The sequence below is a fragment of the Eublepharis macularius genome, chromosome 16 (assembly GCF_028583425.1).
Source record: "Eublepharis macularius isolate TG4126 chromosome 16, MPM_Emac_v1.0, whole genome shotgun sequence".
Taxonomy (NCBI): Eukaryota; Metazoa; Chordata; class Lepidosauria; order Squamata; family Eublepharidae; genus Eublepharis; species Eublepharis macularius.
Window position 1 is genome coordinate 11,204,420 of NC_072805.1, and position 18,014 is coordinate 11,222,433.

General features: G+C 46.7%; 1 protein-coding gene across 1 annotated transcript in view; it reads right to left on the reverse strand.

Moving 5' to 3' along the window:
* Positions 1-18,014, reverse strand: part of VWF (von Willebrand factor) — a 214,944-nt gene that overhangs the window by 70,231 nt on the left and 126,699 nt on the right. Inside the window, exons 33-35 of the mRNA XM_055000628.1 lie at positions 17,079-17,122; positions 2,302-2,479; positions 694-914 (exon numbers count right to left, since the gene is read on the reverse strand). Coding sequence (XP_054856603.1) covers positions 694-914; positions 2,302-2,479; positions 17,079-17,122 — 443 coding nt within the window. The remainder of the gene's footprint in view (positions 1-693; positions 915-2,301; positions 2,480-17,078; positions 17,123-18,014) is intronic.

The following is an 18,014-nucleotide window of genomic DNA, read 5'->3' on the forward strand; positions in this document are numbered from 1 at the left end:
CAGTGCCAAAGGCAGATGCCCCAACAAAGAAACCTAAACAAGAGACTAAGGTCAACCCAGTTATACCTTATTAAAGGGGGGAAAGTTCAGGGCTTTTTTTCAGCTGGAACGCAGTGGAATGGAGTTCCGGAACCTCTTAGAAATGGTCACATGGCCGGGGGCCCCGCCCCCTGATCTCTAGACAGAGGGGAGTTGAGATTGCCCCCCGCGCCGCGCCGCGGCCATGTGACCATTTCCAAGAGGTTCCGGAACTCCATTCCACTGCGTTCCAGCTGAAAAAAAAGCCCTGGAAAAGATGATATACTTTTTTTTTATCATACTTCAGAAAAAAATAGATTTTTAAAACAGCTCCCATAAAATAATACTTTTAAATGATGAAAGTTCTAATAGCTTAATGCCAAAAAAAATGTTAAAAAGCAATTGTAGGATATCCTACTAGCATGAAAGAATCATTCAAATTCAGATTTTTGGAAGGATTCAGGGAGGGACAAAGCAAGGTTCCTCAAACACTAAAGAACTTGAAAATTCACGTGTTGCTGATAATGTGGCCACCAGTACTCTGTGTTCATACAAGGTACATCACCTGATGATCACTCATGGTTGCAACAACTAAATTAAAAACCAAAAGCTGGTAATCTCTATGTGACACCCTCCCTTTCCTCCCCCCATATTCTTTTCAGTGTAATGGCTTACCGACATGTCGCTGGAGAGCTTCACGGATGTGGACTTGTGCCTTACTTCAATGGACTTCATACAGTTGAGTTTGGGGGTTGAACTGCAGGCTCCATTGTGAAGAACCACTTTGATATCATGTTCTTTATCTTCAAATAGTATATAGGAACAGTTGCCCGTCAGTTTAAAATCCAGTCCGTCGAATGTGACTATATGCCTTGTCGAACTTCCCATGCACGTGCCTACAAAATGGCAATTAATTAATTAATTAACAATTTATACCCTGCCTTTCTACCCAGTGGGGACCCCTAAGCAGCTTATATCATTTTCCTCCCCTCGATTTTATCGTCACAGCCTGGGAGTCTGAGACAGGCCCACAGTTACCCAGCAAACTTCTTCAGCAGAGTGGAGATTTGAACCTGGGTTTCCCAAATCCTAGTCTGACACTCTAACCATTGCAGTATAGTAAAGAGTAGCACCTTTAAGACTAACCAACTTTATTGTAGCATAAGCTTTTGAGAACCACAGCTCTCTTCGTTAGAGCATCTGACAAAGAGAGCTGTGGTTCTCAAAAGCTTATGCTACAATAAAGTTGGTTAGTCTTAAAGGTGCTTCAGGACTCTTTACTGTTTTGCAACTACAGACTAACACGGCTGACTCCTCTGGATCCATTACACTATGACTCTCAATGAACAACTTTGTGAAGAAAATCAACTAAATGGCACTATAGAAGCCAACCATAAGAGCCATGTCAATGTTCCTGATCTATGGAAAAGGAAGCAGCAGAGAAAACACATGGCTGTTTAGTGCGTTGGATATTTTTTCCAGCTCTTGGGCACCCCAGGCTTTTTCCATTCTTGAATCCCATTTTTTGAGGCAAGGCAGAACCCAACTCTATTTATACGGAACAGGAATTGCGCTAATTTAGGATGAAAAGGCAGGCTATGGATTATGTGGGAGGGGAAGCCCAGCAGTGCCTCTGAAGAACTTTGAAGGCACCCTGTCTGCAGGCAAAGAAAACCGTGGGGGTCACAATCAAAGGGCCTAATTTCACATTACAGGAAAATATGTGCAAGCCAGCCCTGGTTGACTTTTTCAAAAGCAAAAACAGCCTTGAGGGGCGGCTGTTTGGGGCAGAGAAGCAACGGCCCACTCCTGCAGCTTCCCTGCCACAAATCCTCCCTTCCTGATGCTAATTTTCCTCTCCCCAAACCTGGCAGTTCTGTTCTGTTGCGCTAGCATGAAATGTGCAGTTAAGCACACATGCGCATAGAGAGGGGGGCTCTGGATTTCTCCATCTATTGCACATCTCCAGTTTGCAACTTCTCAGCAGCTATTTTCCTCTGCTCTGTCCAGGGAGGTAGCTGGAACTGGGCAACAACCAAGAATCCCTAGCTAATGGCTCCCTCCTGTAGGCTGACAACGATCTTCTCCAGCTTTCCTTACTTGTTTCTTACTTGTTCCTTACTTGTTCCCTTAACAGTTGCAAATCATGATTCAACTAATGTTCTAAATGTTAAGTTCAACTTTGTAAGGTGCCAGGGTTCAAATCTCCATCCGAACTTATAAAGTGAACCTGAAGGAAAGAAATGCACAAAGTTCATGTGTGAAGGAACCAAGCCTACTCACATGGACACACCCAGCGACAGCCGCATGTTTCTTTTACTTTCAGAGCTGGCATGTTGTTGCGACATAGTGGCCTGGGCATCATCTCACAATTGATTTGGTGGCTTTCCAAAAAGGTGTATCCTCCCGGCAAGCAGGTCACCGTATGGCACTGATCCAGCAACGTCCATTTGTCCCCAGGCTGTGCAAAATGACACGTGTGTGTGTTTGCTGTCAAGTCACGATCAACTTATGGTGACCCCAGCAAGGGGCTTTCAAGGCAAGTGAGAAATCTTAAGGGATTTTTCTGAGGACCCCTCTCCTAAAATCCTATGCGAGCATTATTTAAGCTGGACACCTACACAAGAGGCAAATTTGCCTCGGTAGGCAGATTCTTTCTCTTTAGAGATTATATTGCAGGTCAACTCGGTCTTACAGTGAGGTGAGAAAATTCCTTTCAACTGTAAACATTTTTCATTGTTTTCATTCTGTAACTAAGATTTTAGCCTTGAATATGCTACTTCCCAGAAGCATTTTGAACCCATAACAAAAGTATGACTTCAGCATTGAGGAGTTTATATTACAGTGAGATCTGACTGTCCTGTCAATCAGGCTGTTGGGTGCCATGTATCCATGGGAAATGAAATTCTGAAGGGATGTTTGTATGAACCTTTTTGATCTTTTATTCTCTAAATAATTAGCAATTATCCTATAAACAATTAGCACTGAGGGTACGTAAGATTCTCTGATGTAACTGGTCTTTACACATATGAGCCAGAGAGAGGCAATATGTGTCTGGGTTTTATCTGAAACACAATGAAATTTATATTTCTTTGTATCACTGTGATTAGGAGTCTTGAATATATTTGAGTAAGTGGTAATAGGGGATTTATAATTGGCAGCAGAGTACTATTTTTAAAAAATTCCCCTATCAAGAAGCAGAGGTGGTCTGCCACTGCTTTCCTTTGTAGAGGTTGTTTTCACACTGCTTACCGGCCACGGAACATCACGCCAAGGTCCCGGAACAACAGCGTCTTCTTGGTGCGATTTTGCGTGAGAACTGCCGTTCTCGTGCGAAATCACGCCAGGAAGATGCTGTCGTTCCAGGAGCTTGGCGCGATATTCCATGGCTGGTAAGCAGTGTGAAAATGGCCAGAGTCTTCCTTGATGGTTGCCCATGCAAGTACCGACCCTGCCTAGTTTCTGAGATCTGACAAGATCGAGCTATATCATGCCACCTCCCTCCCACTCAAAATAACACGCTAATGTTAAAATAGTGTCCATTTTTTAAAAAAGTGGGCAGTTTCTTTAAAAGTACCAACTAAAGTGACACTGTCCTCAGTTATAAAAAAAAAATTAAAAACACACCTTATGGGGATGCAAAATTATTTATGACACAGAGAAATGCTCAGCATGACCCAGGGATTCCAACAGGAGAATTAAGCACATTCTTCAATCTCTCCTACTGAAATCAGTGGGGCTTAAAAGCCCTTCACTGCAGAGGGATCGTGCCCGCTGCTATGAAGATGCACCCATGTCTTAAAACAATTTCCACAATTCTGTGCTAGTTCAAAGAGGAACTTGGAGCTCTGCCCGTTAACATACTTGGTCCTGCTTGAAGCCAGAGCACTGGAATCAATAAAAGAATTTCACGCTCATCTCTTAAAAGGGCAAAAGGACTTCAGCTTTCAAGAACATAAAAATTATTTTAGGAAGCATTCTCGTTATAAAGCTCACACCATGACGGTAATAAATAACTGCTATTCCGTGCTGCTGAAGCAGAAATCGGACATCTGAAGGCAAGAGAAGACTTGGGAGCTAGTCTGGATCTTCTAACATGGAGCATCACTGAGAATGCACTTGCATGAGGCATGTATGTGCGGTGTCACTGCATCAAGTATTAACAGTCCTGCAACTCACTCAAGCATGTTTGGATCTATTATATGCACACAATGGAATTGCTACCAGTCAGTGAGACTGCATGCGGTCAGATGTTATTTCCATGAAACAGCTGTGTCCACATGGACAGTTTTAGAGAACCTGAACTAAACCTGAAAATCTGGGGAATGGGGGTCCCTATTGGGTGTGCCAGCACTGCCTCAGAAAATGCCAAGAGCTTTTGAGGGTAGCGCCTGGTGAAAGCGGAGTTTGGGGTGGATGTGATGGCACTTCCAGGTGACACTCTATGAATTTTCTCCATCTCTATGGCAAAATCCAGAGAGACATCAGGAAATTCCTAGAGCACCACAATAGAGGCCATTATCCAGCCATTTTTTTCTCATGCCCCTTTATTTCTCAAGGGTGAAGGATTGAAGCCAAGAGTGGGGGTACACCTGCTGTATGTGGGCAAACCTAACCTTCATACATGCAGCATTTTCTTTGCTGCAGAAATGTCGTTATTTTCCTGAAACAGAGTCCACCATCCAGGGGTGCCCTCCTGCCACTGTGTAATGGGAATATAGATTAGATCTCAATATGTCCTTGTTATACAGGTGTATTCTAGTGAACTGTGCATGAACTTCAATGCAGTTTGTCAACAGGTTGTATAACCACAGATGTTCCTTTTATCTTTGACAACCTATTCAATGTAGGGGACAGTAGTAGACTGTAAATGGTTCTTTAATTGCTAGAATGGACCAATGATGATCTGCTCACCTAACTTTCCTGTCACCTTCTAGTGATTTATGCAGTTGATCTTGCACCTGAGACATGGCATCACCTTGTCACATGCCATATGAGTGAAAACCTAAAGAATCAGCTAGATCTAAAACCAATCATATTTTTATATCGCTGTCATGTGTGAAAGGCATATGCTAATTACTATAGAAGATGCTAACCCAGATAGCAGATCAAGATTTTAATGAAGGAAATCTCATGAGGATCTAGGTAAGAAAAAATGTATCTCTGTGCTTATTGAAAATTCAATGCATTTCATAGTAGATCCGATTTTAAATCTATCTTAGATTTGAGAGATGTTAGGAGAGCTAATTCTTGTTTCATGTATATATTAATTACTTACAGGTTTTATTTTAAGTGGTTAAGTGGTCTGACCACAAATCAGCACTCTGCTGGTTCGAATCCCACTCCTGCCATGAGCTCAGTAAGCCACTCCTCTCAGCCCCACCTCCCCAGCAGTATCGTGGGGATCATAATAACACTAACTTGTTCACCACTCTGAGTGAGGCACTAATCTGTCTAGAAGAGCGGTATATAAGCACAGTTATTATTATTATTATCTTGTTTTATTTAAAAAGATTAGAGTTTATTTCAATAAAGAATAAACACTAAGCTCTAAAAGCAAAATCAAAAAGAGTCCAGTAGCACCTTTAAGACTAACCAATTTTATTGTAGCATAAGCTTTCGAGAATCAAGTTCTCTTCGTCAGATGCCTGATACAGATACTGGCCAAATACAGAAGAGCAGGAGAGAGAAGAGAGGCGGCAATTAGGGGGGGAGGGGGAGGGTGCAATCAAAACATTCCTTTGCTAGTATATGTAAACATCTCCTTTTGGTGTGTGTATCAGTTGGCTTCAAAGGAGTTTGCCCTGTTAGTTTGTAGCAGCCAAACAGCTAGACCATCCAATTCCAATGTAGTATGGGCCTTCGACAACCACAGCTCCCATACTACATTGGAATTGGATGGTCTAGCTGTTTGGCTGCTACAAACTAACAGGGAAAACTCCTTTGAAGCCAACTGATACACACACCAAAAGGAGATGTTTACATATACTAGCAAAGGAATGTTTTGATTGCTCCCTCCCCCTCCCCCCCTAATTGCCGCCTCTCTTCTCTCTCCTGCTCTTCTGTATTTGGCCAGTATCTGTATCAGGCATCTGACGAAGAGAACTTGATTCTCGAAAGCTTATGCTACAATAAAATTGGTTAGTCTTAAAGGTGCTACTGGACTCTTTTTGATTTTGCTACCACAGACTAACACGGCTAACTCCTCTGCATCTAAGCTCTAAAAGAAATCTCTGTGTGCACTGACGGGAAGAGTTAAAACAAGGAGAACCTATACAAATTATCTTCAAAAAGGGATCTCTCTTTTAGGTCTCATTATTTAAAGCCTTTGGAGCGTTTCAGAGTTGAATCACATAACTGGATCATTTGGAAGCTTTAATGAAGCATGGATATGCAATTGTAATGAACCTAAGAAGAGCTCAGCTGGATCAGACCAGTGGCTCATCTGTTCCAGGATACCGTCTCACACAGTGGCCAACCAGCTACTCCAGAGGGCTAAACAAACAGGGCATCCAGGCCGAGGCCATCCCCTGATGTTGCCTCCCAGCACTGGCCATCAGAGGTTTGCTGCCTCTGGATATGAAAGTTCTGGACTTGCAAGGTGAAAAGACATTTCTGAAATTTTCCAGATGGACAATGACAATTTTCCAACCGATAGCCTTGGAAAGTTCCCTCACTTTCCCCTTCAAGGATAGATACATGAGCAAGTAGTTCCAAGATTAAAATCTCAGACCACCATTTGCTTTCCTGCCTTAGCTGGAACTGCCCTTGACAAATTGCCTTTTTGAACATACTTGGTTATATCTCACAGCAGGGCTTTTTTTCAGCGGGAACGCAGGGGAACGGAGTTCTGGAACCTCTTGAAAATGGTCACATGGCTGGTGGCCCCGCCCCCTGATCTCCAGACAGAGGGGAGTTGAGATTGCCTTAGATCACTCAGCGGAGCGGCAGGCAATCTAAACTCCCCTCTGTCTGGAGATCAGGGGGCAGGGCCACCAGCCATGTGACCATTTTCTCCAAGGGCAACCCACTGAGTTCCACCAACTCTTTTCCCAGAAAAAAAGTCCTGTCTCACAGTAAAATGGATGTTCCAAAGGGTGGGTTATGGATTCCTTGCCTACTATCACAATGAAACCTTCCAGACAGGCCTAGGGCTGTATTGTAAATGCACAACTGTATTCAAAATACTGATGCTTCTGTCTAATAATGGTACCTTGAATTGGTTTCTGCAACAGCTGGAGCTCAGCCTCAGATCACATTTGACAGTGCTGTTCTCGGACAATGAAGGAGCAAGCTAACCCCTTCCCTTCTACAATGTGTCAGGTCCAGTGTGTATTTAAACTGTACTGACTCCATTTTCTAATGTTTCTAGTGTCTAAGTGCTTTCCCCGCAGGTGCACCAGTTCCCAGGCAGCTTTCCCACCGGAGGAGACTGTTTTGTCTAACACCGTTCCACCAAGCATTGGCCTTGAAGGAGAGCAGCTTCCCAAGACTGAAAGATGTTGTTTTGAGAACTGTGGGGGGAGGCTGATGCAGATGGGAACTGTTACTCTGTACCTCATGCTTTGCCCTTCATTGGTAACAATGACTGTGTACCATCCTGAGTCTTCTATTCAGGACAGTGGACTATAATGGACCTTTTCTGCAGTAAAGTTTCCTTATTCAATCAATGGACTCTTGTTTGCTTTTGAAAGGGAACCTGTAGGAAGAGCCTTATCTAGCCACAAGCTGACATTTTGTTACCAATCATGCCTGAGTCGGGCCCAGCGGAATCCAAGGTAGTCCCGGACAGGGATCCTTTGTTTGATCCGTATGCGTCCCCCGACAGTCAAACAGCGCAACCCCAAGAATCTCAGGAACCGGTGCCAGCCGGGGCCGGAGCTTCGACTTCTACACCACCGCTCATCGACCTCGGAAGTGAGGGGACAAGGCCGACGGCTGCCGCTCTCCCCTTGATCTCGCTACCCACCCCGTCGGAGTGGGGAGCCAGACCCCGAGAAACGCGAGAGCGCCGGGCCGGAGGACTACATCCAAGAGTTTCGATGGACGGGCGCCGAAGCCTAGAGACTGTCCCTGAGCTGGATAGCAGCCAACCGTGGCTGTTTTGGAACAGGACGACCGAACAGACGGACGGGAACACATCCCGCCGCGGCGCCCTGAGTTGGGATTATTCGGAACTTGCCCCATGGAAAGAGCCAACGGAAGTTCCTGAACAAAGTTGGGTGCAAATGCAAAGTCGCACCCATGCTGTAGATTCCGGCATCTCGGCAGTGACGGGTCTAGCCAAAGGAATTCTAGCAGCGAGATCGCGAGTCGACCAAGAAGATCCTCCGCCTTGGGGGCCGTTTTCCCCGGTGAGTACAACCGAGGGAGGTTCCGTGATGGGGCAACCGGGTCCAAGCCGAATGCAACAGTTGGAAGCTAGGCTGATCGATATGGAGGAAAGTTTGGCTCATGCCATTCACCTAATCTCAGCGATGGGGGCAGGAGAGAGAATCTCACCTGAAGAAATGGCTGTACAAATCGCCACCCTCCAAAGCGTTATGTCCTATCCAGTGGAGGACGCCCCGCAGCAGCCGCTGCCTTCGGGAGAGGAGGAATCCTACCCTGGAGAACCGGGAGAACCGCCCGCGGAACTCCCTAGAATAGACGAAATTCCGCCTAGCGGGGATACTCCAGCTGAGGTGCCTGGAGAGACTCCAACGGAACCCCCTAAATCGGACGGGGATCCACCTCCCGAGGAGACTCCAGCTGAGGTGCCTAGAGAAGGGGAAGAAGGGCCAACCCGTCCAACCGAGACGACGGTGATACCCCCTCCCGCTTCTCCAATAACAGTTCGGCCGGATCAGACGGAAGAGCCTCCGGCCCCTCCTGGGGAGGAATTGCCGCAACAACCGCTAGAAGTGGTTCCCATTCAGCAAACCCCGAGGGACGGTCTACCAGCGCCACAAGACCAGCCTCTGCTTCCCAGAGTCACGACGCCGGGAGGGGCAAGCCCGCGCGGCCCACCACCCATCAGGCCTTCGCCGCTGCGGCCCCTTCCGCTTCGACCGCAACTAACCCCTTTGCAGCAACCGATACGTTTGCCACTTGATCAGCCCGTATTACCACCTCCGAACCAACCGGTGGGGCCTACACCACTACGACCCCACCAACCCGCCCCTCAGCGGCCGGTCATCACTCAACCGCACCGGCCACCTCCACCTCAACCGCTACTGCCAGCACCTCCGGTATTGCCACCACCAGCCCGACCAAGGTTACAGCCACCTGCCCGACCACGGCTACAGCCACCGGCCCAGCCGAGGGCACCACCGCCAGCCCAGCCGAGGGCACCACCGCCAGCCCAGCCGAGGCCACCACCGCCAGCTCAGCCGGTGATGCCGCCACCAGCGCAACCAGCGCCGCTACCACAACCGGGTCCCCCCCTACCTCAAGTGCCACTGATGCTTCCGACGGACTTCTACCCAGCACCGGCTCCGAGGCAAGACCTCCCGATGGGCTGGGTGAAACTGGAAGCTACTTTTGATGGGGATCCCTCCAAACTGGGATTTTTCCTAGTGCAAGTCGTGCAATTCTTCAACCGGTGGGGACACCTCTTCGGCAGCGAGGCCAGTCAAATTGAACATCTCGGCTCCCGCTTACAAGGCAAAGCAGCGGACTGGTATGTAGGACTATACAATATCGGGGCCCCGGAACTCAATACTCTCCAGGGGTTGGTGGATGCTATTCGAGCGCAATATGAAGACCCCTTAGAGGAAACCAGGGCCCGAACAGAATTGCAAGCCATTAAACAAGGCAGCATGTCGGCGAGGGACTATATTACGAAATTCCGACAATTGGCTGCCAAATGCCCTAGGTGTGAGGAGTCCACCAAAATCATCCTGTTCAAGCAAGGGCTAAACCCGAGACTTCTGGACAGAGCCCTTATGCAGGACAATCCCCCTACGTTGTTAGGTTGGATCCAACTTGCATGCGAAGTTGAAAATCGCATTTTGGAAGTCCGTTTGGTTGAACAACAACAACAAACGGGACAAAGAAGACCCTTGACTTTACAGAAGGGAGGACGGGGAGCTGGATATGCCACTCGTGGAGCGAGAGATGCTAGATGGCAACAAGGGCTGTGTTTGCAATGCGGACAAGCCGGTCACTTTGCAGCACAATGCCCCTACCGGCCTGTGCAGAGACCTCCGCTTCAACTACGGCGTCCAACCCTTGCTCCATTTCCTACTCTCCAACGCCCGATTCCCGCGCCACGCGCGAACAGAGGCCGCGGCGCTTCCCAAAGGCCCGCCTCAGAAAGAGGACAGGAAGCGGAAGAAGTTATGGAATACGACCCCGCTTCCCCAAACGCCGAGGTAAATCCAGAAAGCCCCCAGTCGGGAAACGAGATGGATCTGTCGTAAAAGGGCCCAAACGACAGATCCACCCCAAGCCCGTCCCTGCGCGGAACCGGCCACCTGGGTCCATCTTATTCATGCCAGTGACTTTACTTAACCCGGAGAGGAAGATGCACATCCGAGTGCAAGCCCTCATCGACTCGGGTTGCTCGAGAGACATCATCGCCCCAGCCCTAGTCAACGGACTAGTTCTACCAACTCGTGAATTGCAAAATCCAGTGATTTTTGAACAAATGGATGGCACCAATATGAACCCTGTTACCACTGAAACCATTCCAGTAATCACCGGCATGGGCCAACACTGGGAGAAAAGGTCTTTTGTCATCAGCTCCACTGCCAAATACCCGTTAATTCTAGGCAGCAAGTGGCTATGTGATCACAATCCCTACATAAATTGGGCAGAAGGATCCATCACTTTCAGTCACGCCAACTGTAAAAACCATCGTTGGAACCAAAACTGGGGTAGTGATCCAACTCACACCGAGAAGGCTCTTCTCACCCAAGAAGAAATAAACCAAATACCCGAACCGTACTGGCCCTTTCTGAATGCTTTCTCCGAAGAAGAAGCTGATACTCTACCCCCGCACCGACGGATTGACTGTGCGGTGGAAATTGTACCTGGAGCCTCATTGCCCAAAGGACGACTCTATCCCATGAGTCTCCATGAACGAGAGGAGCTCCGAAAATTCATCGACACTAATCTTCAAAGAGGGTTCATCCGCCCAGCCAATAGCCCCCATGCCGCACCGGTACTCTTCGTGAAGAAAAAAGATGGGGGACTTCGGCTGTGCACGGACTTTAGAGGACTTAATGCTGTGTCTACCAACAACGCCTATCCCATCCCGCTCATCCGAGATCTTCTCAACGTCGTGGCCCAAGGTAAGATCTTTACCAAATTAGACTTAAAAGATGCTTACTTCCACGTCCGTATCAGGGCAGGGGATGAGTGGAAAACCGCATTTAATACACCCCTCGGACAGTATGAATATTTAGTTATGCCCTTTGGATTGGCGGGAGCCCCGTCTGTATTCATGTCCATGATAAATGAAGTTCTACACGAATTCCTCTATAAAGGTATAGTGGTGTACCTTGATGATGTATTAATTTATTCGGACTCGGAGGAGGAACACGTTCAAATGGTGCAAAAAGTCCTGTCCACTTTGATGGACAATAAACTTCCCATTAAGCTGTCCAAATGTGAATTCCACAAAACTGAACTCACTTACCTTGGGTACTGTATCTCCCAAGAGGGGTTAAAAATGGATCCAGCCAAAATACAAGCGATCCAAGAATGGCAAACTCCCACCACCCGCAAAGAAGTGCAGTCCTTCCTGGGCTTTGCCAACTTCTATAGAGACTTTATAGCAAACTTTGCTCAAATCACGCTCCCCTTAACCGAATTGTTAAGGACAAAAAATAAAGGGGACCAGGCTAAAAAACCCTCCTCCAAAATACAATGGACATCCGATTGCCAAACTGCTTTCGAATGCCTAAAAGAGCAATTTGTAACAGAACCCATCCTCTGCCACCCCAACGAAAATTACCCTTTCATAGTGCAAGTCGACGCCAGCGATGCGGCGATAGGAGGGGTATTATTGCAGAAGGGGGAGGATGGGAAACTACGGCCTTGTGCATTCCTATCAAGGAAATTTTCAGAAGCAGAAAGGAATTGGAATGTGTGGGAGAAGGAAGCTTTTGCAGTAAAAGCGGCCCTCACTAACTGGAGACATTGGCTGGAGGGGGCGCGATATCCCTTCGAGGTCTGGACAGATCATAAAAATCTGGAGGCCCTTCGCAGCCCTCGCAGACTGAATGCCAAACAACTGCGATGGGCAGAATTCTTTTCCAAATTCAACTTCACTTTAAATTACCTCCCGGGCAAAACTAACTTTCTTGCAGACGCCCTATCGCGCATGCCCCAACACAAGAGCAAACGGGAGGAGACAGTAGACACGGTCTTCTCCCCTACGCAATTGGGAGGCGTGGTAACTACCCGCAGCCGCGCAAGACAGCCCCTCCCGCATAACCAGGAGTGGAAATCGAAACTTAAAGCTGAGGTGGAAAAGGAGGGGGATAAAGCGCCTAAAAGCAAACTGGCTCAATCCCCACAGGGGGACTGGCTAGCTGGAAGCAAATTTTATGTCCCAGACAGCCTCCGACGGGAGGTATTACAACGATGTCACGATGCCCCCACTGCTGGTCATTATGGGTATCTGAAAACGTTGCATCTAATACAACGGCAATTCTGGTGGCCGGGCATGCGTAAAGACATTTCCCAATACGTTAGCTCCTGCCCCATTTGCCTCAGCGCCAAAACCCGGAAAGGGAAACCTCCAGGCCTCCTACAACCATTGGAAACGCCTAACAGACCGTGGGAAATAATATCTATGGACTTTATCACTGATTTACCCCTTTCGAAAGGACATAATTGCATTTTAGTCGTGGTAGATCTGTTCTCCAAACAAGCTCATTTTATTCCATGTACTGCTATACCCACCGCTCGAAAACTGGCAGATTTATTCTTAAAACACATCGTAAAATTACATTCTTTTCCGTCCAAGGTGATTTCGGATCGCGGCGGACAGTTCGTTGCCAACTTCTGGCGGGAGCTTTTGCGAATGTTGAATATTGAGCAAGGAATCAGTTCAAGCCACCACCCACAAACCGACGGACAATCCAAAAAAACTAATCAAATTTTAGAACAGTTCCTTCGTTGCTACATTAATTTCCAACAAGATAATTGGGTGGACCTTCTTCCTTTAGCCGAATTCTCATACAACAACAGTGTGCATGCTTCCACTGGGGAGGCCCCTTTCAAAATTGTATATGGAACTCACTTCAATCCCTTCCCGTTGGACACTCCCCCCCTCCGTTCCTCTAATTCGCCTGATGTATCTTCCTGGTGGGGGGAGGCCACGCAACAATGGACTCTTATTAAAAAACACCTCGAGAAAGCCAAACTGGATTACAAAAAGTACGCAGATCGCCATCGTGTGGCCGAATGGGATTTACAACCTGGAGATCATGTTTATATTTCCACCAAGAACCTGAAATTAGCTCAGACAAGCCGCAAACTAGCATTAAAGTTCCTTGGGTCTTTCCCTGTGCGCAAAGTAATTAATAAAGTGACTGTTGCTATAAATTTACCCAAAAACTTGCGCCATGTTCATGATACATTTCATGTCAGTCTCCTTAAAAGAGCTCCCACCGACGACAAGTGGCACATCAAAGCTCCACCCATTCCAACTTTGATAGACGACCAAATACACTACGAAGTGCAACAAATTTTGGACTCTAAATTCAAACGGAATCAGCTTTTTTACCTCATTAGGTGGAAGGACTTTGATTCTGGATACGATGAGTGGGTGAACTCTGTACATGTTCATGCTCCTAGATTAACCAAAGCTTTTCATACTCGTTACCCATATAAGCCAGGGGGGGATCTATTTTAAGGGGGGCAGAATGTCAGGTCCAGTGTGTATTTAAACTGTACTGACTCCATTTTCTAATGTTTCTAGTGTCTAAGTGCTTTCCCCGCAGGTGCACCAGTTCCCAGGCAGCTTTCCCACCGGAGGAGTCTGTTTTGTCTAACACCGTTCCACCAAGCATTGGCCTTGAAGGAGAGCAGCTTCCCAAGACTGAAAGATGTTGTTTTGAGAACTGTGGGGGGAGGCTGATGCAGATGGGAACTGTTACTCTGTACCTCATGCTTTGCCCTTCATTGGTAACAATGACTGTGTACCATCCTGAGTCTTCTATTCAGGACAGTGGACTATAATGGACCTTTTCTGCAGTAAAGTTTCCTTATTCAATCAATGGACTCTTGTTTGCTTTTGAAAGGGAACCTGTAGGAAGAGCCTTATCTAGCCACAAGCTGACACAATGATATTGCTAAGTGTGAAATAGGGATGCCATTCCCCAGCCCCGCTTACATGGGTGGCACGGGAAAAGGAGGGGGGCTGCAGCCCGGAGACACTGGAGCATGCAGTGAAATAGTGAGCATGCACTCTGGAGGTCCCAACGATGCCCTTCTGGTTGAAAACTGGAAGTGACAGGGTCTCAGTGGAGCCTAATCTGTTTGGGGCTAATTTTGCCCCCGCTGAGACCCCGACAGTTCTGTTTTTCAACCAGGTGATGTCACTGGAGCCTCCAGAGCATACACACACAATTGGGCCCCCACGGCTGCCAGCAACCCCCCTCCCCCTCCCCACTTTGGAGGTAAGGGGGGCTAGCACATGGATGCCAAGTTCTCCCTAGCAACCAGTAGGAGGTTGGGGGAGTGATGTGTGGGGCCCAGAATCACTTAAACTAGGCTTTCTCAAGATTTGGCTCTGCAGTTCACATGAAGCATTTGAAGGAAGGGGTGGGGAGAAAGAGGAGCGTGGTCTCCTGCTCACTCTAAACATATGCACAAAGGCTGGATTTCTTCCAGGTCTAGCTAAGTATCCGAAGATCTCTCAGCACAAGGAGACCAGACTAACGTCTCTAAATCTAGAGTTCCCATGAAAGTATATTGTGAGGTAATGTTTCCTTGGGATGGACCGAGCACTAATGTGTGCAACTAGAAAAAATGCCACATAGAGATATTTTTCCTATAGCTGAAATATTACGAGAACTAATATAGATCTACAGACATAATTATTGGTAAAAGAATTTCATTTCTCTTGGTGGGTGGTAAGGAAATTTGGGGGTTTTAATGAGGAACTCCTCCTAAAAGTTGTCTTGAGATTTGCTGGATTTTCAAGGAAAGGTTGAAGTGCTTATGGGAAACTGTAAAAGAATAACTTGGGGTGGAGGGTTAAGTGCTAAGAAATATTTAAGTAGTAAATGAGATATTTTAATTGTGCTGCCTTCTTTCTCAGTTCATTAGAAGTGAAGTGACTAAAAAGGTTCTACATACACTTGTGGACATTTAGCTAAGGAAGAGGTGCTTTTCTTTAATAAATACACGTACCACTTGTCAGACACAGATCGAAGAACTGTAATAATGGAAGGTAAGCCGTATTTTAAAAATTAAAGAGACATCTAGAGTGGACCAAGGAACCTGGCATACAAGGAAATCAAACAAATCCCAGCCAATGCAAGCTAGTTCCCAAAATAGCAGACGTGGTAATAATACACACACGTAAGTTAAAGTCTATCAAAACAGATGCTTCTCCCATCATGCAGGAAAAGGACTCGAGCAGGCTTCCTCTCAGAGGGAGTTTAATATTCCTTTACTTCTTTGGATTCATGGGCTTATCCCAAGGTTGAGAACCTTCAAGCACAAAGCCATTGTACCTTGAATGAACTCCGCTTTTATTCCTCGTCATACCTAAGCCCACGAAATTGGGGCCATCTGGACATGTTCTGCAAGACAAGTGGTTGTCCAGCCTTGATGGACAATTTCTGCATTCTCCAAGAAAGGAGAATGATATTGTGAACCTACAAAGCACCTTATAAATGACTCAGATCCTTTGTTTAGTTATAGAAGTACTGTCTACTCTGAAAGGAAACAACTCCCCAGAGCCTTTCCCAGCCCTACTATCCGAGATCCTTTCCACAAGATTTAAAAGGGTTTGAACCTGAGACCTTCTGCATACATGCCCGGCATGTGTTCTGTCTCTGAGTTATGATACTCCCTCCCTTTGTTTTCTCAAGACTGGGGTTCCAGGGCTGGAAATGCATTCCATGTGCCCCTCATGACTAGAGATGGGCACGAACAGAAAAAAAACCCGAACATGATGTTCGTTGTTCATTGTCATCCACGAACAGGGACTCACAGACAACCACAAACATGGCCCTGTTCATGGACATGTTCGTGGTTGGCTGTTTGTGGGGACCAGCAGGCTCTCCTCCAGCCATCATCCAAGTCAAGTTCTCTACTGCACCACTCCCAGAAACCTGACCTGAGCAGGCACCAGGAAAGGTACCAATAATAAATAATAGCTTGGCCCCGGAGCTTGGCAGCAGCCCTGGAACTTGAAGGGGTAGATCCCTATCCCACCACACACAAAGAAAATTCAAGCTCCAATGCACCTTCTCTATCAAAATATCAACAGCTGTCTCTCCCTCTCCCAACCCAGAGCTGGGAGTCCCCCTCCCCCCGGTCTTTGTTCCTTTGTAACAAATTTGGAGCTCCGCACTTTAAAGGAAGATCTGCCTATCAAGCTAAATTGGGCTTAGATTGGGGTTTCCAGGGCAACAGCAGGAGTTCGGACAGAGTTCAGACAATCCCTGCCTAAATTGCCAAGGTGCCAGACTGTCTGGCTTGATGAACAGCAACGAACAAGGCTTGCAACGACCACCTGTTCGTTTAGAATGGGGCCTCACGAACAGCTTGTTCGCAAACAGCAGATTGGGCTGTTTGTGGCTTTTTTTTGTTCGTATTGCTGTTCCTGACCATCTCTACTCATGACAAGGCAGGATCCATTAAAAGGGGGCTCCACCTAGCAAGAAAGATTTCACAATTGTGGGAGATAATGAATTTAAGCTTAATAAAGGCTTTGCAAAAAGAATCTAAAAAGACATATAAAGCTGGTGTGGAGCCTTGTATTTTAACACACAAAATGTTTTTTTCCCATTTGCTTATGATGAAATCCTGGATTTCATATTACATCTTGAATAAAAATTGGTAGACCTGCTGTGTTATCTAGAAACCAGATAATATTAATATATACTCACTCTCTTCTTATTCCCATCCTCATCTATACACTCCAGGACAGTTGCTGAAAGAGAAGCAAGCATGATATGTTTGGGTCTCATTTATCAAGGATAATAAATTCCTGCCTGTGAAATCAGAATCAGACTGAATGAAATAGTTATGTAACAGCCACACAGCAACCAAGAATCACAGTTACATACAACAATTCAATTGTTCAGAAAAAGGTAAACAGGGCTTTTACTTGTGAATTCCAGGATGGGTCATTCTTTGATGAGGGCAGCAACTCCTCTTGGTCACCAAACAGGGCCATGTACCCTAAGGACATGGGCTTTTTCAGCTATCAGACTAACAGTGAAATCCTAAACAGAGTTACTCCAGTCTAAGCCCTTTGAAATCAATGGGCCTAGACTGCTGTAAATTTGCTCAAGATTTAACCATAAGCCTGGAATCTTGGGATTCCCTAATCCTAAAATAATGGAGTGGATTCTATCCCTATTCTATCACTCTACTGGGCAGGGCTTTTTTTCAGGGGGAACACGGGGGAACGGAGTTCCGAAACCTCTTGAAAATGGTCACATGGCTGGTGGCCCCGCCCCCTGATCTCCAGACAGAGGGGAGTTGAGATTGACCTCCACACCGCTGAGCGGCACAGAGGGCAATCTCAACTCCCCTCTGTCTGGAGATCAGGGGGTGGGGCCACCAACCATGTGACCATTTTCTCTGAGGGCAACCCACTGAGTTCCACCACCTCTTTTCCCAGAAAAAAAGCCCTGCTACTGGGCAAAGTATATTTATTTATTTATTTGTTTATTCTTTCCCTTCTGGCTCCAGCGGAAAGCCTTCTTCTAATCTAAGGAGCCTTCCTCCAATTTAAGCTGCTCTGCCATTAGAGGAAGAGCCATTTAAGTTGCAGAAAGGCTCCTTAGGCTGGAGGAAGGTTCTGTGGAGGACAGTTG